Source organism: Gopherus evgoodei, unplaced genomic scaffold, assembly GCF_007399415.2.
Source record: "Gopherus evgoodei ecotype Sinaloan lineage unplaced genomic scaffold, rGopEvg1_v1.p scaffold_58_arrow_ctg1, whole genome shotgun sequence".
NCBI lineage: Eukaryota > Metazoa > Chordata > Testudines > Testudinidae > Gopherus > Gopherus evgoodei.
Genome location: NW_022060079.1, coordinates 202,624 through 223,775, shown reverse-complemented (window position 1 = coordinate 223,775; position 21,152 = coordinate 202,624). Strand labels below are relative to the sequence as shown.

The following is a 21,152-nucleotide window of genomic DNA, read 5'->3' as shown; positions in this document are numbered from 1 at the left end:
CCTTGCCAGAGGATGTTATTGTCATGGACTCACAGATTGTGCCCACTCTTGGCCCCGTGGGGTCTGTAAGGGGTGCCCCTTTCAGTGCGACAGCCCTTCTCGGGGGTCCTCTCTCTTCGGGTCAGGCCCCTCCACCTCCTGGAGCCGCACCTCTCTGAGCCTCAGCACATCTGTCTCTGCCGTAGGCCCCCTCTGGGAGTCCACGCGCTCTGGGCCCCCTGGGCCTCCACCCCCGAAGAGGTTGATGCCCCCCCCTCACCCTGTTCTCTAGATGTCACGGAGTGTGGGGAAGTCCGGCCCTGCACCCCTCTTCCTGGGACCCACAGTGACTCTCGGCCAGCCAGTAAAACAGAAGGTTTATTGGACAACAGGAACACAGGTTACAGCAGAGCTTGCAGGCACAGTCAGGACCCCTCCACCGAGTCCTTCTGGGCTTTCAGGGTGCTTGGATCCTCGCTAGGATCCCCTGAATTCCAACCACACAGCCCCAAGCCCAAACTCAAACTGCTTCCCTCCTGCCACTCCCTTCCTTTGTCCCCTTCCCGGGCACAGGTGTTGACCTTTCCCCTCCCTTACCTAGCTCAGGTTACAGGCCCTGGCATCATCCATCCCCTAAAGTCCTCCCCTGCTCTCCCACCCCCCACACAGACAGTCCCTACTGCATCACATCTCTCCCCCCTTCGAGACTGAACTGAGCGGGGTCACTCTGCCCAGTGACCTGGGGAAGTTCAGGGCCCCCTCTCCGGGACAACGCATCCGCTGTCAGGTTGGCACTTCCCTTCACATGGACAACGTCCATGTCATAGTCCTGCAGGAGCAGGCTCCACCTCAGGAGCTTGGCGTTGGCTCCTTTCATCTGGTGCAGCCAGGTCAGGGGAGAGAGGTCGGTGTACACGGTGAAGTGTCGCCCAAAGAGATATGGCTCTAGCTTCTTAAGGGCCTACACCATGGCCAGGCATTCCTTCTCGATGGCTGCGTAGCTTTGTTCCCGGGGTAGCAGCTTCTTACTCAGGTACACGATGGGGTGTCTCTCCCCCTTTTCATCCTTCTGCATTAACACCGCCCCCAGTCCCGTGTCTGAGGCATCGGCGAACACCATAAAGGGTTTGTCAAAACCTGGGTTTGCCAGAACTGGGCCACTAACCAGAGCCTCCTTCAGCGCCCGGAAAGCCTCCTGGCACTGCTCAGTCCAGATCACCTTGTCTGGCTTCCCCTTTTTGCACAGTTCAGTGATGGGGCCGGCTATGGCACTAAAGTGGGGCACGAACCTTCGATAGTACCCCGCCATCCCAATAAAGGCCTGGACCTGCTTTTTGGTTTGGGGAGCAGGCCAGTCTCTGATCACCTCCACCTTGGCTGGTTCCGGCTTCAGGCAGCCGCTCCCCACCCGATGGCCCAGGTAAGATACTTCAGCCATCCCCACCTTGCACTTCTCAGCCTTTACTGTTAACCCAGCCTCTCGGAGTCGGTCCAGGACTTGTTTAACCTGGGACATGTGGTCCTCCCAGGTCTGGCTGAAGACGCAGATGTCGTCAATATACGCCACGGCAAAACTCTCCATCCCCTTCAGTAGCTGATCCACCAGGCGCTGGAAGGTGGCCGGTGCTCCCTTGAGGCCGAAGGGCAGGGTCAGAAACTCATAGAGCCCCAGAGGGGTGATAAAGGCCAATTTCAGCCTGGCATCTGCGTCCAGCGGCACTTGCCAGTAGCCCTTGGTAAGATCCATGGTGGTGAGGTACCGAGCACCTCCCAGCTTGTCTAGGAGCTCGTCAGGCCTGGGCATAGGGTAGGCATCAGATACGGTGATGGCATTGAGCTTTCGGTAGTCCACACAGAACCAGATTGACCCATCCTTCTTGGGGACCAGCACCACTGGCGAGGCCCAAGGGCTGGAAGACGGCTGGATCACCCCCAAAGCCAGCATGTCCCTGACCTCTCTTTCAAGATCCTGGGCAGTTTTACCCATGACCCGAAAAGGGGAGCATCTTATAGGGGGATGTGACCCGGTCTCCACCCAGTGGACAGTCAAATTAGTGCGTCCAGGCTGGTTGGAAAACAGCTGTCGGTACAGATGCAGCACCCCCCTGATCTCAGCGTGCTGGCCCAGGGTCAGCTGATCCGAGGGGAATCGCCTCCAGGGGGGAACCAGCTTTTGTCCCAGGGAATAGATCTACTAAGGGGTCATCTCCCTGCCCCTCCCAATGTCCACACACGGCCAACACCACATTCCCCGTCATAGTATGGTTTCATCATGTTCACATGGTACACCCGACAGTGATGTGCCCGGTTTGACAGCTCCACCACATAGTTTACCTCATTCAGTTGCTTGATAACCTTGAAGGGCCCTTCCCAGGCGGCCTGGAGTTTGTTTCTCCTCACGGGGATGAGAACCATCACCTGATCCCCGGTGGCGAAGGCACGGGCCCGTGCCGTGCAGTCATACCAGACCTTCTGCCTCCTCTGGGCTCGGGCCAGATTCTCCCTGGCCAGGCCCATGAGCTCGGCCAGTCTTTCCCGGAAGGTCAGGTGTGACGAACTGGGAAAGTTCTTAATGTTTTCTCTGAGTACTGTGTTGGTGCCTCAGTGTCCCCATGGCAGTTCTTAAGTATCTGGCAGAGCAAAGGGCCAGTGCACCTAAATGCCTGACCCTCTGTCTCCTAGCAACTGATGGCCTGGGCCCCCCCTCTGCAAAGGTGCCAGCTGAAGGTGTTGGAGACAAAGGGATCAGGTGACCTCCTGGGCCCGGGAAAGGGGCTGAGCAGAGAGGAGGGGCTGGGAGGGGTTGTTAGTCTGGAGCTGGCTGGGGTCAAGGGTGGAGGGCAGACCTGGGGGTCTGGCTCACTGCCCCCAGAATGGACCCAGCCGAGGGGTCCGGTTCTCTGTACCTACAAGCTCTGTTTTAGACCCTGTTCCTGTCATCGAATAAACCTCTGTTTTACTGGCTGGCTGAGAGTCACGTCTGACTGAAAAGTGGGAGTGCAGGACCCGGTGGCTTCCCCAGGACCCCGCTGGGGTGGACTCGCTGTGGGAAGCACATGGAGGGGCAGAGGATGCTGAATGCTCCCAGGAGAGACCCAGGAGGTGCCAACGTGTGAGCTTCTTGCCCTGAACAAGTCTGCTCCAAGGGAGAGGAGGCTCCCCAAAGTCCTGACTGGCTTGGTGGGGAGCAGTTCCAGAGCATCGCCCGGGGACTCCGTGACATTAGGACATACTCCACCACTGACTCTCTCTCGGGAGCGGCCTTCCCCTCCCATTCGTCCCTCATCAGGTGTAGGGGCCCCCTCACCTGCCTTCCATACAACAGTTCGAAAGGTGAAAACCCGGTAGATTCCTGGGGTACCTCCCTGTACGCGAACAGCAGGTGAGGTAAGTACTTGTCCCAATCTTGCGGATGCTGGTTCATAAATGTTTTTAGCATCATCTTCAGCGTCCCATTGAACCTTTCTACCAGCCCGTTGGACTGGGGGTGATACGCTGAGGCCCAGTTGTGCTGGACCCCACATTTCTGCCATAAGGACCGGAGCAGGGCCGACATGAAGTTGGACCCCTGGTCCGTTAAGACCTCCTTGGGGAACCCCACCCGGCTGAAAATTGTCAGCAGCGCATCTGCCACTGTGTCTGCTTCAATAGAGGACAAGGCCACCGCCTCGGGGTAGCGAGTGGCAAAATCCACCACCACCAGGATGTATTTCTTCCCTGACCAGGTCATCTTGCTGAGGGGTCCCACTATGTCCATGGCCACCTTCTGGAAAGGTTCTTCTATGATGGGTAAAGGCCTCAAAGCCGCTTTCCCCTTGTCCCGGGCCTTCCCCACCCTCTGGCAGGGGTCACAGGATTGGCAGTACTGTCGGACATGGGTAAAGACCCCAGGCCAGTAAAAGTTCTGTAGCAGCCTCTGCCTGGTGCGTCGGATTCCCTGGTGCCCTGCGAGAGGGATGTCATGGGCCAGGTACAGCAGCTTGTGAGGAAACTTCTGGGGAACCACCAGCTGCCTCCTGATCCCCCATGACTCTACTTCCCCTGGGGGAGCCCATTCTCGGTACAGGAACCCCTTCTCCCACAGGAACCTCTCCTTGCAACCTCTCCTCATGGTCTGTACCGCACTAAGGTCAGCCCGGTCCCGGTGCTTCCGCAAGGAGGGATCTTTCTGCAACTCGGCCTGGAACTCAGCAGCTGGGACAGGGATGGGGACCGGCTCTCTCTTGCGGGCTGCTTCTGAGGCCGCAGCCTCTCTGGACCGTGCCCCTGGGCGTTCCCCGCTCCCTGGGTTAGGGTCCTGCACCTCAGGTCGAGTACCTTCCTCGTTGTTGGGGTGCAGTGCCCTTTGCCGACTCTGACTACGAGTCACGACCAGGGCACTCTGGGTGTTACTAGGCCAGTCCTCGAGGTCCCCTCCCATTAACATGTCAGTGGGCAAATATCGGTGTACCCCCACATCCTTGGGGCCCTCCTTGGCCCCCCATTTCAGGTGTAACCTTGCCACGGGCACCTTGAATGGGGTCCCACTCACACCCATCAGGGTCAGGTAGGTGTCGGGCACCATCCGATCTGAGGTCACCACCTCGGGCCGGGCCAGCGTCACCTCTGCGCCCGTGTCCCAGTACCCAGTGACCTTCCTCCCATCCACTTCCAGGGAAACAATGCACTCCTTCCGGAGGGGCAGCCCCGCGCCCACCCGGTAAACCAAAAACCTGGAGCCTGGAGCATCCACAGGTGGTATGGTGCCAGCCCCCCTTTCCTGGGAATGTAGCCTCTCCTCCGATTGGGTTTTTACCCAGTCCACCCTCTGCGGGTTGGGTCTGCTTGGTCTGTCCCTGAGCTTGGGGCACTGGACCCGTATGTGACCTCGTTGGCCACAGCGATAGCAGCCCATGTCTCGTGGGTCCCCATGAGTGGGTCGGAGGGACCTGCTGCTGGATGTTCCCCTTTTGGGGGGGTTCTCCATAGGCCCCCTTTGGGAGGTCCCATGATGACTCTCTCTCTGCGTTGAGGCAGGCCTGCTCCTTCGAGACTCCTCCCTGCCATCCCCTGCCCGACTGTCCACAAATTGGTCGGCCAGCTGGCCTGCATGCTGCGGGTTCTCCGGCTTCTGGTCCATCAACCACAGCCTCAGGTCGGACGGGCACTGCTCGTACAGGTGCTCCAGTATGAATAGGTCAAGCAGGTCCTCTTTAGTTTGGGCCCCAGCTGTCCACTTGCAGGCATACCCCTGCGCCCGGTTGACCAGTTGTAGGTATGTGACCTCACGAGTTTTACACTGGCTCCGGAACTTTTTCCGGTACATCTCAGGAGTCAGCCCAAACTCGCGGAGCAGGGCCTGTTTGAACAGTTCGTAGTCCCCTGCCTCCGCCCCTTTCAATCGGCTGTACACCTCCACGGCTGTGGAGTCCAGTAAGGGGGTGAGAACTGCGATCCTGTCTGCAGGGTCAACCCTGTGCAGCTCGCAGGCATTCTCAAAGGCCGTCAGGAAGGTATCTATGTCCTCCCCCTCCTTACGCTGGGGCAGCAAGTGCTTATCAAAGCTCTTTGTAGGCTTGGGCCCCCCCTCACTCACTGCAGCCGGGGCCCCACTGCTCCTCAGCTGGGCCAGGTCCAGCTCATGTTTACACTGTTTCTCCTTCTCCTCCCGCTCATGTTTACGCTGGTTCTCCTCATGTTCACGCTGTTTCGCCTTCTCCTCCAGCTCTTGCCTCTTTAACTCGAGCTCTTCCCGTCTCAGCTCCCTTTCATATTCCAGCCGCCTCCGCTCCACGGATGCCGAGCGTTGCCGGGAGGATCCCCTGCTGGGGGGTGAGCTTCGCCGGGCGGATCCCCTGCTGGCCGGGGGGGTCACGGTGCCCTCGGTATACACTGGGCTCCTCCCCACCGTTCCCCTACGCCTAGGAAGTGGGGGGTCTCGGGAAGCCCTCGTCCGCCGGCTGACCACTCCCAGTGGGGACAGACACTGGTGCCTGCGCTGCATCTGCCCGGCTGCTTCCCTCAGAGACAGGGCTCCGTTCATTCGTGTGGTCTCCCTGCTCCAGCTGGGCAATCAGCTGGTCCTTGCTGAGCCTCCCTGGGTGCAGCCCCCTCTGCTTGCACAGCTCCACCAGGTCACACTTGCGCCGCTTGGCATACATCTTCCTGCTGGCCACTCATAGGCCGGGGTGCTCGCCGCTCCCCACGGTTTCCAGGGGGACCCCTAGTGCACCAGCCCTTCTTGAGGTCACCACCTCTCTGCCAGGGTCGAGCTGCAGACTCCTCCGCCCCTGGGACTGCTCGCTGCAATCCCCCGGGGGACCCTGTTACTGCAAAGTCCTTCTCACTGGGCACACACTCCCAGGGGTTAACCACCCCTTCGTTTTACTGCTCCCCAGTCAGGAAGCGCCGTCCACGGGGTGCAGTATATCCCACCTCTGCCACCAGTTGTCATGGAGTGTGGGGGAGTCCGGCCCTGCACCCCTCTTCCTGGGACCCACAGTGACTCTTAGCCAGCCAGTAAAACAGAAGGTTTATTGGACAAGAGGATCACAGGTTACAGCAGAGCTTGCAGGCACAGTCAGGACCCCTCCACCAAGTCCTTCTGGGCTTTCAGGGTGCTTAGATCCTAGCTAGGATCCCCTGAATTCCACCCACACAGCCCCAAGCCCAAACTCAAACTGCTTCCCTCCTGCCGCTCCCTTCCTTTGTTCCCCTTCCCGGGCAAAGGTGTTGACCTTTCCTCTCCCTTACCTAGCTCAGGTTACAGGCCCTGGCATCGTCCATGCCCTAAAGTCCTCCCCTGCTCTCCCATTCCCCACACAGACAATCCCTACTGCATCACACTAGACCAGAGCGACTCTCAGCCAGTGTAACACAGGAGGGTTTATTGAGAGTTGAACCCAGCACAGGAAACTCTCAGGGCCTCAGGCCTGGCCCCCCTCAGCCCAGCACATCCCAGTCCCCCTGCATCCAGGGGGGCTCTGCCTGCTCCCCCTCTCCAGCCCAGAGCCCCCCTGCTTCCCACCTGGGCCTCCCATATCCCTGTCCCCAAGCCCCTCTGTCCATTGTCTTCTCTCCAGGGAAACAGGGTCGTAAACTGGGTCGCTGGGACCTCCTCTCCCATCTTCCATCCTCTGGCCCCTCTGGCTGGAACCGGCTGGTCAGGTCTCTGGGGTCCTCTCCCCGCAGCCCATTGTCCTTCCACTGGCCAGAACCGGCTGTGACTCCTGAGCTGGGTCTCCAGTTCACCAGGTCACCGGTCGCTGGGGTCTCTATCCTCCAGGCTGTTGGCTGGGGTCCTGAGTTCCCTCTCTGGTCCTCTGTAACAACAAACTCCCTCTCCCCTTGTTAAACCGGTAACACTCAGGGAAACTGAGTCCCACTCCATCTGCAAGCAAACCACTGGAAAAACAGAGAAAAAAATAGGAAAATCCCCCACTTTGTCACAGTTATGAAGGCCAAGACTTTAACTTGGTTAAAAAAACATCTAGATAAGTTCACAGAGGATAGGTCCATCAATGGCTATTAGCCAGGCTGGGCAGGGATGGTATCCCTGGCCTATGTTTGCCAGAAGCTGGGAATGGGCGACGGGATGGGTTACTGGATGATTCCCTGTCCCGTTCATTCCCTCTGGGGCACCTGGCATTGGCCACTGTCAGTAGACAGGATACTGGGTTAGACAGATGTTTGGTCTGACCCAGTGTGACGGTTCAGGCACTGGCCTGGGACCCAGGAGCCCTGGGGTCTTTCCCGGCCCTGCCACAGACTGTGTGTGACCCTGGGCCAGTCACTGACTCCTCTGGGCCTCCCTCCCCAGCTGGGCCATGGGGACACTGGCCCAGCCCTGCCCCACGGGGTGGGGGGTGAATGCAGCAGAGAGGGGGAGGGGCTCAGAGACTGGGAGGCCAGAGAAGCCCCTTAGGGAGATCGAGGGTGGGAGCAGCTGGGAGGCCGAGCTGTGCCTGACCCACGGAGACTGAGCCCCCGCTCTGGTGGGGTGCCTGGGGGGCAGGGCTCAGGCCTGTGGAGGGAGTGGGGCTCAGAACTTCTGCCTGTGGGACCAGCCCTGAGCTTTCCCCTGGCACTAAATTTACGCACATAAAGCCCAGGGATGTCCCACACATCTGTCCTCCCCCAGCCGGCAGCAGAGGGTCGAGGCACCAGGGAAGGGGATGGAGGGTCCCAGGCCCGTTGCTGGGGGCCCTGCTCTGGTGGGGGCTGGTCCCTGGGCTTGCCCCGCTCTCCAGCTGCCCCGGGGCCATGGCAGGCACCAGGCGAGTCCTGCAGCCCAACCCCAGGCCCTGCTCTGCCCCCTGCGAGGGAGAAGTAGGGAACCGAGCCCTGCTGGGGCCGGCTCTGCCTGGCGACTGATGATGCTGCCCAGCCCCGGTGCTGACTGGCCTCTGGGCTAGCCCCGCTCTCCAGATGTCCCAGGGCCAAGGCAGGCACCAGGCGAGTCCTGCAGCCCGACCCCAGGCCCTGCTCTGCCCCGTACGAGGGAGAAGTAGGGAACCGAGCCCTGCTGGGGCCGGCTCTGCCTGGCGACTGGTGATGCTGCCCAGCCCCGGTGCTGACTGGCCCCTGGGCTGGGGGTGCCCAATCCCCGGGGCCGTGGGCAGCGTCCCGGGGCTGGTGCTCGGAGCTGGGCAGAGAAGGTCTCAGTCTGGGGGGTCCTGAGGAGTTTCCAGGTCTCTCCCTCCTGAGCAGCGATGGGGGCGGGTTGGATCCTGGGGGCCGGGAGCCGCTGGGCTGGGGCTCTGCTAGTGACAGTGACGGTGCTGAGAACCCACCTGGCTCATTGCACGGAGCCCCCAAGTGAGTAGAGACCCCAGCACCCCGGGGAGCCCCGTCCTGGGCAGCGCTGGGTGTATCTGGGGGGAATCGGACCCCAGCGCCCCAGGGAGCCCTGTCCTCGGCAGGCGCTGGGTGCATCCAGGGAGGTCAGACCCCAGTGCCCGGGGGAGCCCTGTCCTAAGCAGCACTGGGTGTATTCGCGGGGGTCAGACCCCAGCACCTCAGGGAGCCCTGTCCTGGGCAGGGGCTGGGTGCATCCAGGGGGGTCAGACCCCCAGCGCCCCGGGGAGCCCTGTCCTGCCTGTGCCGGTGTCATCCCTGCTTCGTGTCTCCCATGCCCCCTTTCTCTGTCCTGTGCCCCCTCGCCCCTACCCAGTCTGGGCTCACTGTTACTGTCTCTCTCCTCCCTCAACATGCGCCTGCTCACCTGCTGGGCTGCGCTGGGTCCGGGAGGGTTGGCAGGGGGCTCTCAGGGGCTCTGACTGTCCCCCCCCACCTGGCTGGGGTCTGAGCCCTGGGGCAGCAGGGGGAGGGGCAGGCGGCGGGTCTCTGATCTGAGCCCATCTCCATCCCCCTCTCCCCCCCCCCCCCCCGAAGAGCGGTTCGTGTTCCAGTTCAAGGCTGAGTGTCAGTTCACCAACGGCACCCAGCGGGTCCGGCTCCTGGCCTGGTACGTCTACAACCAGCAGCAGTTCGTGCACTTCGACAGCGACGTGGGGGTGTGGGTGGGGGACACGGAGGTGGGGCGGTGCTGGGCCGAGTACTGGAACAAGGACAAGGCCGAGATGGATTACAGACGGAGCGGGGTGGACCAGTTCTGCCGGCACAACTACAGGGTGGGCGCGTCTTTCACCGTGGACAGGAGAGGTGAGTGCGACACGGCCGGGGGCAGGGCCAGGGGGTCGGACACTCTGCCCCCCGTTATCTCCATGTTCCCGACCTGTGCCGGGGACGAGGGAGGGGGAGCAGGGCCCTGCTCCTCTTGCGCTGGGGGTGGGGGGCAAAGAGAGCAGCAGGTGGCAGTGTTGCCGGCAGATAACTGCCTGTCGCCTGGTGTGCCGCGCCAATAAACACACCAGGGTGGAGAAGCAAACCAAGTTTATTTGAGATCTCAAAGCGGTGCAGGGAGATTGACTCAGATCCAGCACACCTAAAACAAGCAGTCTGTTCCTTTATATCCATGAGAACTTTTCTCACTGACTAGCAATCCCCCGTTTCCCCTCCCTCCTCCTCCTTCCTCCCCTGTAGCAATTACGTAAGCGCAGGTGCATTAAGTAATCTTGGCCGCGGCAGCTCGTTAGTAAGTTTTCCTTCTGCAAGTTATCTTGTCCTTCTGCTAAAGGTGCACAGGCCTCATTATTTCTGCTTTAGACCAGTTAGAACTGTTGCAACTGATAACGGCTGTTACGCCTGGCCTTTTAGGTGGATTAAAGTTCAAACATGGAGGGACTCTTGTCTGCTGAGGCCTAAAACCAGGAAGGCTCCATACTCTTGTGGCCTTCCACCCTCCCGAGTTACGTAGGGTTATGCTTAGTGACACCAACAGCGGGGTCGGGGCGGGGACACTCAGCAGCAGGTGGGGAAGGGGCCCAGGCACTGCCTGGGGTGGGGTAATGGGGGGTGTCTCCACCCCTCCTCCCTGGGTCTGCCTAAGCACCCCCTGTCTGCAGAGAGCACAGCCCCATACCGGTGTCTGGGTGTGTGTCACTGCCCCTTGCCCCATTCCCAGCCCCCCTCCTTCTGAGGGGGTTCAGGCCCGCAAGGCCCAGCCCCCAGCTTCCCAACTCTCAACTCTCCCCTGGGGCAGGCAGCTGCTGCGACTCCTACCCCACTTCCTGGGCTGTGGGGGCCGGGCGGCAGGGCAGAACTTTCCTCTCCCCCCAGCCCCAGCCCTCCCCCCTCAAGGTCCCCTGGCTGGGGGGTTGGAGAGCCCCTAGGCTGAGACTCTGTCTCCCTGGGCCCCAAGCGTCAGACAGTCCCTGGCTCTGTCCCCATGGGGGTGATGGGACACGACTCCTCTCAGGCCCTTTCTGCTGGAGCCTGCCCAGGGCAGTGGGGAGCAAGAGAGAACCAGCCTGCAGGGGGGTGCACATGGGGGGCTGGGGCTTGCCCTGGGGGAGGGGGGCACCTGTTCTCTCGGAGCCCTGCTCCATCTCCGGCCCCTTTCCCAGCTCCTCCCTCTCTCCCCCCAGTTCAGCCCAAGGTGAAAGTTTCCCCCACGAAATCGGGGTCCCAGCCCCACCCCCACCTGCTGGTTTGCTCCGTGACGGGGTTTTACCCCGGGGGGATCGAGATCAAGTGGCTGAAGAATGGGCAGGAGCAGACGGCCGGGGTGGTGTCCACGGAGCTGCTCCAGAACGGAGACTGGACCTTCCAGATCCTGGTGATGCTGGAGATGAGCCCCCAGCGCGGGGACGTCTACACCTGCCAGGTGGAGCACATCAGCCTGCGGGGCCCCCTCACCGTGCACTGGGGTAAGAGCCTCTGGGTCTGGGGCAGCCCTTTGGGATGGACCTGGGTCAGAGCCTAGGTCTGGGTCAGAGAGCTGGGATGTGACCCCCCAGCCTGCCCCCCCTCACAGCAGCACTGGGTCTCGGAGAATGAGACTGAGCAGACATTTCTACAGCCCCACGGCCCAGCACTTCCCAGACTGAGCCTCCTGCCAACACATGGCCCCCCACCTCCACTGCAATGCAGCCCCCTCTGGGGTGGGGCACGGCCGCTGTTTAACAGCCCCACAGCAGCACTGCACTGCTGCTTGGGACAGGAAGTGAAGGGGAATCTCATCTCCAGGGACACGTGGGGGGATCAGCCACCTCCTGGATTCCAGCCCAAGGTGCAACTTCAAAGTGCTACTTACTCCGCGTTTAACATCTCACACAAGCTCTGCTAACGCAAATGATATATCAGCCTGGGCTGGGAGCTCACGTCCACGGGCTGCAGAATGCCATGGAGACACGTCCTGAGTGGGGCAGTGACGGGGCGGGGGGAGGAGAAAAGCCTCCATAATAATGACTGGTCTGGAGAAGGGAGATCGGGAGTGTGTGTTCTCCGTGTCTCACAGCACAAGGACAAGGGGACACTCAGTGGAATGGAAAGGGGCAAATTCACACCTGGCAAAAGGACGGACGTTTCCCACACACTGTGTAATTAGCCTGTGGAACTCACTGCCACAGGGTGTCACTGAGCCCAAGAACTGAGTAAGACACAAAGGAATAGGCCACTTCTGAGGCTCACAAGACAACGCAGCGCTAGACCAGTTCACGCTGACAACGGGCAGGGATCTCAAACCTCGCGCTGTAGGCCCTGAGCAGAGCTCTGAGATCACAGACCAGGAGGAGCCCTGATATGGGGCAGATAGTCCCACAGCTGCTCCTGCAGGCCCTGGCCCCTGGCTGTGCCCCAGACAGCGCTGGTCACTGGCCCGGAGGCCCCTGGCTCTGCCCCGGCCAGTGCCGGTCACTGGTGTGGACGGGAGCCTGGCCCGGAGGCCCCTGGCTCTGCCCCGGCTGGTGCCAGTCACTGGCGCAGATGGGAGCCCGGCCCGGAGGCCCCTGCTCTGACCCGGCCCATTCCATGTCCCTGTTTCAGAGGCGCAGTCTGACTCCGCCAGGAGCAAGATGCTGACGGGGGTCGGGGGCTTCGTGCTGGGGCTGATCTTCCTGGCGCCCGGACTCCTCATCTACCTGAAGAATAAGAAAGGTGAACGGCTCCGGGTGGGAGCGGGGCACCAGGGGGTCTGTGGGGGGATGTGGGGCTGGGGGAGCTCAGGGGAATCTGGGCCTGGCTGCAGGCTCCTGCCCCCGAGCAGGGGCTGCTCAGAGTCTGGCAGGGGCCCCCCGGCTTCTCTCCTGCGGCCGGGGCTGGATCAGTCCCTCCCCCTCCTAGGGCAGGGGCAGAGCAGGGGCCGTGGGGAGAACTCAGTGCAGGGCCCTGGGGCCAGGCTGGGAGCTCCCACTCTCCCCTCCCCCGGCCGAACCCCCGGGGTGGGACAGACCCCGACCCCTCGCAGTGCAGGGAGCTGCCCCTGCCCGGGGCTCAAAGCGTTTCCGTCCCCTCCTCTGGGCAGGGATCCTGGGTCAGGGATTTACAGTAATAACGGGGGGGGGACCCCAGGTCTGGGGGCCGGAGTGGGGCTGGGTTCCTAGTGAGGGGCATTCCATGCCGTGGGGCAGGGGCTGGAGCTCTGACCCTCCCAGGAACTGGCTCCCCCTTCCCAGGGCTCTGACCATGTTTCTGTTTGTTTTTCAGGGCGCCCCATTCCCCAACCTGCAGGTAATTTCAATCCCCCTCCCCAATTAAACCCGCCTCCCCCCACACTGAGCACAGGCTGCCTGGGGTGCCCGTGGGGCGGCTGCTTCTGCCTCTCGGCCCATGACACCCGCCCAGCTCAGCCCCTGGGCAGCTGGGCAATGGGGCAGTGGCCCCACGGAGGAGGAGACTGCAGCTCCCTCAGTCCCTGTTCAGGCCGATCCCCGAGCTGCTCCCAGGGGCAGAGGGTCCTGAGTCCTGCTGAGCACCGCCCAGCCCTGCGGCTGCTGGGCAGAGTCACTGTGGCCTGGCAGAGAAAATCCCCCGTCTGTCCCGCTAGCCCCACGGCCAGGGGCTGATTTCTCTCCCCTCTCCCTGCAGGGCTCCTGAGTTAGATCCTGGGCGTCAGATCCCCAGGCCGGCAGGAGTTTCTGTCCGTCGCTCCCAGCACCTCGCCCAGCCCGGAGAAGGCAGGACCTGGAGCCGGTCCCTTCCTGTCCCCGCCTGCCCCCCGCACTCTGCCTGGCTCCAGCCCGCGCTGCTCCCCCCGGGACCCGTCCCTGCCCCTCAGTCCCTGCAGGGCCTGGGGTGACCGCTCCTGTGTTAATCCTTTCCCTGCCCCAGCCCAGCCCCACGCCCCCTCTCGCTGACCCCGCAGCCCTTGGGGAAGCTTTGAGGAATGCTGCTCTGCAGCTTGGGGGGAAGCCGGACTGAGGCCGGTGCTGTTGTAATTGCTGCACCCTAATAAATCATCCCCAACCCCCTCCGACTCTGTGCTCACTGCTCCCCCAGGGCCAGGACAGGGCTGGGGGTTCTGGCCCCGCTGGGCTCTGGCTGGGAGGAGGGGACGCAGGGCACAGAGCAGCTGCCCTGGGGGACGGGACTCCCCAGACACACCGTGGGGCCATTCAGCTGCTGCAGGGATCAGGGCTGTGCTGGGGAGGGGCCTGGGCAGGGCCCCAGAGGGGGGCTTTGAGGGTGACTCCTGGGGGGGAGCTGTGGGTTCCCAGTCCCAGTGCAGACCGGTTCCTTCCCCAGGGATGGGGGCAGCAGGGAGGAGGCAGTGGGAGGCGGGAGCCCCAAGCAGGGCTGCCCAGAGGATTCAAGGGGCCTGGGGCAAAGGCACCACCCGCTGTGGCGCTCGTACTCACCCGGCAGCTCCGGGGCTTTGGCAGAACTGAAGGACCCGCTGCCAAAGCCCCGGAGCGAGTGAAGGACCCGCTGCAGAAGTGCCCCGAAGACCAGAGCGCCACCGGGTGAGTAAAAATTCAAAAGGCGCCTCTAGCCAGAGGATTCTCAGCCAGGGCATGCGGGGCCCCTGCGGCAAATTGCCTCACTTACCCCCCACCCCTGCCCCAAGCCCCTTACCCAGGGGAGAGGCAGCTGCCGGGAGGGAGATGCTCCCATCCCCCTGGAGAGCCCAGGCTGCAGCCCAGCAGCACGGACACCCCGGCCTGGGGAGCAGCGACAGGGCCGGGTGGGAGATGGGGGGCTGTCAGTCAGCTGGGCCATGGGAGCTATGCGGGAGGCGCTTGCAAGCAGGGGTCAGTGCATGGACCCCCTCCCCAGGTGCCACAGAGATGTGTCAGCCACTTCCAGAAGCCCCACTGCGTTGCCAACTGGGAGCCACCTGTGGGAAGCACCTCCCAGTCGGCTCACACCGCCTCTTCCACCCCAATTCCCTGCCCCAGGTCAGAATCCCCCTCCTCCCAAACTTCCTCCCAGGAAAAAGACTTGTATACAAGGGCCCAACAAAATCTAATATCCCCGGGCCAACAGGAGAGTTAATCCAGCCCTGCCATTGGGTACTGGTGTCCCCATCACTTCCTGTCCCAAAGTGCCATGTGCTGTTCCCCAGCTGCCACCCCAGAGGTGGCTGCATTTCTGTGGAGGGAATTGGCCCCAGTGCTATCGGGTGCAATGAGCTCTGGGATCCTGGTGAGGGAGTGTCCCTGAGAGCGGGGGAGAGGAGGCCGTGGGGACGTCCCTGTCAGCTGCTCCCATGGGCCGTCCCAGCAGGAGAGGACACAGGACGAGGGCGTGAATCTGTGTGAGTCACTCAGAGCCTGGCCTGCTGCTCCTACTGCTGGCCAAGGCCCCCCTGCCTTGGAGTCTCCTCTCCAGCACCCCACACGGACCATCCCGGCCCTGCTCCTGTCCCCCACCCGCCCCAGCTATTCACCATCCTGCCGCTGTGCTAACCAACGTGTGTCACAACTTAACTATCAGGAGCTATCATGGACGAGGCTGCGCTGAAGGGCTGGGGGAGAGGGACTGGCTGGCTCAGGGGGTCAGGGATGGGACATGGGGCCTCTGCCCTTTGGGGACTGGGGGCTCTGATCCAGCCTCAGGGCAGGGGACTGGCTGGCTCAGGGGGCTGGGCCCAGGACATGGGGCCTTGGTAGTCCAGGACCATCAATCCAGTGTCAGCATGAAAGTCCCCGTGCAGTTGCCCACAGCCCAGTGGAGACGTTTCTCCGGCCCAGTGACCCAGAAAGGGTTAACGCTCTATGTCGTTTCACACCCCGTCTGCCTGTGGGAGGACAGATGGACAGACTGACGTCTGCTTTCCCCTCATCTGGTTTCACTCCCCCCCGGGATGGTTCTGAGCCCCCAGCCCCAGCCCCAGCAGCATCCAGCACACCCTGCTCCCCGACCCTCCCACCCCGACTCTGTCCAGCGCCCGGTGATGCCGGGTCGGCACCGCGCTGCCACTGGCCGAGCCCCAGAGGCGCTAACCCCGGCCCAGCATCTCTGCCTGTTTGTGCGTCAGTGAGACACCAGGTCCCATGTGTGAGCGTCATTTCGGTGCCAGGGACTTTCCACTCAATCCCCCCTTCCCCAGGCCTGCAGCCCGGCTGGCACCCGGGGGCTGGCCCAGCCCCAACCCTGCACTGGAGAGAAATAAACTGAAAGTGAAATGCAGCCCCGGTCGGTGTCCTCACCCCACGGTACAGAGGGGACAGTGAGGGCAAGGGACTTGTCAGAAACCACAGAACTGGGAGAGAACCCAGGAGTCCTGGCTCCCAGCACCCTCCTCTCCCCCTGCTCTGATTCACTAGCCCCACTCCCCTCCCAGAACTGGGAGAGAACCCAGAAGTCCTGGCTCCCAGCCCCACCTGCTCTGACCACTAGCCCCCACTCCTCTCCCAGAGCCAGGATAGAACGGAGAGGTCCTGGATTCCCAGCTCTAACTGTTACACCCCACTCCCCGCCCAGAGCCAGGACAGAACCCAGGAGTCCTGGCTCCCAGGTCTCTCCACCCCCTACATGCTAGAGACAAGGATGGGGACTGCCTGTCTGGGGTGCTCAGTCAGAGGAGTGGGGCTGGCGTGGAATGAGGGGTCCTGGCTGAGGATTGGGTTTTGGGGGTGCTCAGGCTCGGGGTGCAGACGGAGGGACAGGCTGTGGGTCACGGATACAGACACCCCTGCCCAAGCAGGACCCTGTGCAGCCGGCTTCCCTGCAGGCAGGTTCTGAGGGTGTTGGGGGGGAAGGAGGTGTCTATGGGCCATGTCCCCTCCCTCATGGGTGAGGCACTTCCCAAGTAATTCAGCCCATCCTGCACTTCTCCCGCTGGATTCCCCCCACACACACCATGTTCCTGCCCCCCCCCCAGCTCTATGGAGCGGGTGCTGCTGTGGGTGTGAACGGAGCCCCCGGTGACGCTCTCAGAGACAGACACGGGTTGCTCCCTGGCCCCACAGCATCAGCAAATGCTGCTCCCTGCAGGGACCCCGGGCCCAGGGATCCCCCTGCCCTGTCCCACCCCGGCATAGACCTATAGCGAATCCTGTCCCACAGCTGACAGCCTGCCCCACAGGGCTCCAGAGAGCAGGACAGCGTGAGCAGCAATGGGGTGAATCCAGGGGCTCAGCAAAGACCAGCTGCTCCCCATGGGGTGGGGGTCAGGCGCTCTCTGCCCACCCAGCTCACACCCACCCAGCAATGGCTGCCTGGCACCACAAGGTCTTGTCTTGATAGCTGGGCATTTGCAAGGGAGCAGACCCTCACCCCGGGCAGGAGACACATGGGGGTGGGGCGCAGGAGAAAACACAGCCCTGCCCCCCCACATCCACACCTGTCACAGAGGGCAGGGATCCCTGGGCCCATGGGGGGTGGGCTCTGGTGGGGCCGAGCTGAGCAGGGGGCAGGCCAGGTCCCAGGGCAGTGCCAGGCGGCTGTATGGCCTGGCTATGGAGGGCCAGGTACCCAGCTGGGTCACGCGGCACTGACTGATGGCACGACACCAAGTCATAGCATGAGACCAGAACGGCTACAGGGTGGGATGTGGGGGGACGACATTCTCCCCAGGTGATTGGTCAGACCCAGGGCAGGGGGTCTCCAGAGATTTACTAGCTCCCGTCTGGCTCTGGGGCTGCCTCCGTCTCAGCGTGGGGAACCCTCCCCCGCCCCATGGGGACCAACCAGCCCCGAATCCCTCTTTCCTGTCCCCCTGCAATCCCCTCACTGGGCTGTGGATGGGGGGACGCCAGCCGGGACTCTCCTGGCACCACAGAGCCGGCTGAGACTCCAGCAGCGCCTAGCGATGGGGGCCAGCAGCGCCCGGTCGAGGGGCTGGGCTGTTACGCTGCACTATGGGCCTCCTCCCCAGACATCGGGGCTCCTCAGGGCATCCTGGGTCAGGCCTCTGGAGACAGAGGGGCCATAAGTCACCTCGGGACATGCCCCCACTCCCAGTTCAAGGCAGGGGATGGAGCTGGGCCGAGGAGCAGTGGGGATGGGCTGGCAGGGGGACAGGGGGCCAGACACCTTGCAGATGGCAGCGAGGGCAGTGTCTGGAGCGCCAGGGTCATTCAGTCGGGTAGCGGCGTCTCCCCCCTGCAAAGGCCCAGCCTGAGATGGTGGCAATGGTGCCTCCCCTGCCCCGGGCTCCCCCCAGGACTCCAGGGGCACCCCACTGACACCTCCTCCCCAAAGCCAGATCCCTGCAAATGCCAGCAGGAGACAGGCCAAACGCCCAGCTCTGGGCTCTGCCGCACACCCGTCCCGCAGCAGGATGCGGGGGGGGGGACTGGATGCCCGATCTCAGGCCAGTCTGGGGGGCCCAGCCTGGGGCGTAGCCCGGCGGACGTACAGCCAGTCAGGACAAGCTCCGGGCAAGGCCGGACACAGGGATCCCGGCTGAAATCCCTGGGGCCGAGTTACGCAGGAGGCCAGGCTGGCTGAGCAGAACCGGGGGACATTTCAGAGGCCCGGGACTGCACACCCACCCCCCAAGCCCTGGCTTCTGCGATTCCAGGGATCCCCTGGCCTAAAACCCCCCAACACATAGACCATCAAGTCACATTTCACACCCCTTAGAAATGCCCCTCCCTAAGCTGCTACCACAACCAGCGCCGGGCGCCTGCCTGGACCCCTCTGAGCCCAGCTTCTCGGCCAGTCGGCCCCTCTCCTCCAGGGAGTCCGTGTGCCCCCTGCCCGCCTCTGGGGAAGGGGCAGCGCTGGAGAGCTGGGGGAGCACCAAGGCTCACGGCGAAGGGGCAACCGGGGCCCAGCTGGGGGGACCTTGCTGGGGTGACTTGACACAGTAGGGAAGGGGGTCGGTTGACCTGGGACTGTCAGCATGGGGGGTGGGAGAGCAGGGGATGCCTTTAGGTGAGGGGCGGTACCTGAGCCAGGAAGAGGGTACCCCCCAGATCTCTTAGGTACAGAGAACGGGACCCCTCAGCCCCAAAAGCAAGTTATTCCGATGGTTAGGAAAGATAGAAAATGTGGCAAAAGACCACCTTGGCTTACCCTTGAGATCTTGCGTGACCTACAAAATAAAAAGGCGTCATATAAAAAATGGAAACTAGGTCAGATTACAAAGGATGAATATAGGCAAATAACACAGGAATGCAGAGGCAAGATTAGAAAGGCAAAGGCACAAAATGAACTCAAACTAGCTATGGGAATAAAGGGAAACGAAGACTTTTTATCAATACATTAGAAGCAAGAGGAAGACCAAGGACAGGGTAGGCCCACTGCTCAGTGAGGAGGGGGAAACAGTAACGGGAGACTTGGAAATGGCAGAGATGCTTAATGACTTCTTTGTTTCGGTCTTCACTGAGAAGTCTGAAGGAATGTCTAGTATAGTGAATGCTTACGGGAAGAGGGTAGGTTTAGAAGAGACAATAAGGAAAGAGCAAGTAAAAAATCACTTAGAAAAGTTAGATGCCTGCAAGTCACCAGGGCCTGATGAAATGCATCCTAGAATACTCAAGGAGTTAATAGAGGAGGTATCTGAGCCTCTAGCTATTATCTTTGGGAAATCATGGGAGACGGGGGAGATTCCAGAAGACTGGAAGGGGGCAAATATAGTGCCCATCTATAAAAAGGGAAATAAAAACAACCCAGGAAACTACAGACCAGTTAGTTTAACTTCTGTGCCAGGGAAGATAATGGAGCAGGTAATCAAAGAAATCATCTGCAAACACTTGGAAGGTGGTAAGGTGATAGGGAATAGCCAGCATGGATTTGTAAAGAACAAATCGTGTCAAACTAATCTGATAGCGTTCTTTGATAGAATAACGAGCCTTGTGGATAAGGGAGAAGTGGTGGATGTGATATACCTAGACTTTAGTAAGGCATTTGATACGGTCTCGCATGATATTCTTATCGATAAACTAGGCAAATACAACTTTGATGGGGCTACTATAAGGTGGGTGCATAACTGGCTGGATAACCGTACTCAGAGAGTAGTTGTTAATGGCTCCCAATCCTGCTGGAAAGGTATAACAAGTGGGGTTCCGCAGGGGTCTGTTTTGGGACAGGCTCTGTTCAATATCTTCATCAACGATTTAGAGGTTGGCATAGAAAGTACGCTTATTAAGTTTGCGGACGATACCAAACTGGGAGGGATTGCAACTGCTCTGGAGGACAGGGTCAAAATTCAAAATGATCTGGACAAATTGGAGAAATGGTCTGATCTAAACAGGATGAAGTTCAATAAAGATAAATGCAAAGTGCTCCATGTCACGGAGTGTGGGGGAGTCCGGCCCTGCACCCCTCTTCCTGGGACTCACAGTGACTCTTAGCCAGCCAGTAAAACAGAAGGTTTATTGGACAACAGGAACACAGGTTACAGCAGAGCTTGCAGGCACAGTCAGGACCCCTCCACCGAGTCCTTCTGGGCTTTCAGGGTGCTTGGATCCTCGCTAGGATACCCTGAATTCCGCCCACACAGCCCCAAGCCCAAACTCTAACTGCTTCCCTCCTGCCACTCCCTTCCTTTGTCCCCTTCCCGGGCAAAGGTGTTGACCTTTCCCCTCCCTTACCTAGCTCAGGTTACAGGCCCTGGCATCATCCATCCCCTAAAGTCCTCCCCTGCTCTCCCACTCCCCACACAGACAGTCCCTACTGCATCACATCTCTCCCCCCTTCGAGACTGAACTGAGCGGGGTCACTCTGCCCAGTGACCTGGGGAAGTTCAGGGCCCCCTCTCCGGGACAACGCATCCGCTGTCAGGTTGGCACTTCCCTTCACATGGACCACGTCCATGTCATAGTCCTGCAGGAGCAGGCTCCACCTCAGGAGCTTGGCGTTGGCTCCTTTCATCTGGTGCAGCCAGGTCAGGGGAGCGTGGTCGGTGTACACGGTGAAGTGTCGCCCAAAGAGATATGGCTCTAGCTTCTTAAGGGCCCACACCATGGCCAGGCATTCCTTCTCGATGGCCGCGTAGCTTTGTTCCCGGGGTAGCAGCTTCTTACTCAGGTACACGATGGGGTGTCTCTCCCCCTTTTCATCCTCCTGCATTAACACTGCCCCCAGTCCCGTTTCTGAGGCATCGGTGAACACCATAAAGGGTTTGTCAAAATCTGGGTTTGCCAGAACTGGGCCACTAACCAGAGCCTCCTTCAGTGCCCGGAAAGCCTCCTGGCACTGCTCAGTCCAGATCACCTTGTCTGGCTTCCCCTTCTTGCACAGTTCAGTGATGGGGCCGGCTATGGCACTAAAGTGGGGCACGAACCTTCGATAGTACCCCGCCATCCCAATAAAGGCCTGGACCTGCTTTTTGGTTTGGGGAGCGGGCCGGTCTCTGATCACCTCCACCTTGGCTGGTTCCGGCTTCAGGCAGCCGCTCCCCACCCGATGGCCCAGGTAAGATACTTCAGCCATCCCCACCTTGCACTTCTCAGCCTTTA

General features: G+C 61.1%; 1 protein-coding gene across 3 annotated transcripts in view; it reads left to right on the top strand.

Annotated features, from left to right (window-relative positions):
- LOC115643412 (DLA class II histocompatibility antigen, DR-1 beta chain-like) overlaps positions 1 to 13,769 on the top strand; it is a 288,794-nt gene extending 275,025 nt beyond the window's left edge. The window contains exons 1-6 of one of the 3 annotated variants that reach the window (XM_030547431.1): positions 8,446 to 8,775; positions 9,352 to 9,621; positions 10,947 to 11,228; positions 12,346 to 12,456; positions 13,006 to 13,029; positions 13,387 to 13,769. In XM_030547431.1, coding sequence (XP_030403291.1) covers positions 8,670 to 8,775; positions 9,352 to 9,621; positions 10,947 to 11,228; positions 12,346 to 12,456; positions 13,006 to 13,029; positions 13,387 to 13,400 — 807 coding nt within the window. In that variant the 5' untranslated portion in view covers positions 8,446 to 8,669 and the 3' untranslated portion in view covers positions 13,401 to 13,769. Of the gene's footprint in view, positions 1 to 8,445; positions 8,776 to 9,351; positions 9,622 to 10,946; positions 11,229 to 12,345; positions 12,457 to 13,005; positions 13,030 to 13,386 lie in introns of those variants that run through there. The other 2 variants (XM_030547432.1, XM_030547435.1) reach the window with 2 other exon arrangements.
- The last annotated feature ends 7,383 nt before the right edge of the window (positions 13,770 to 21,152 follow it).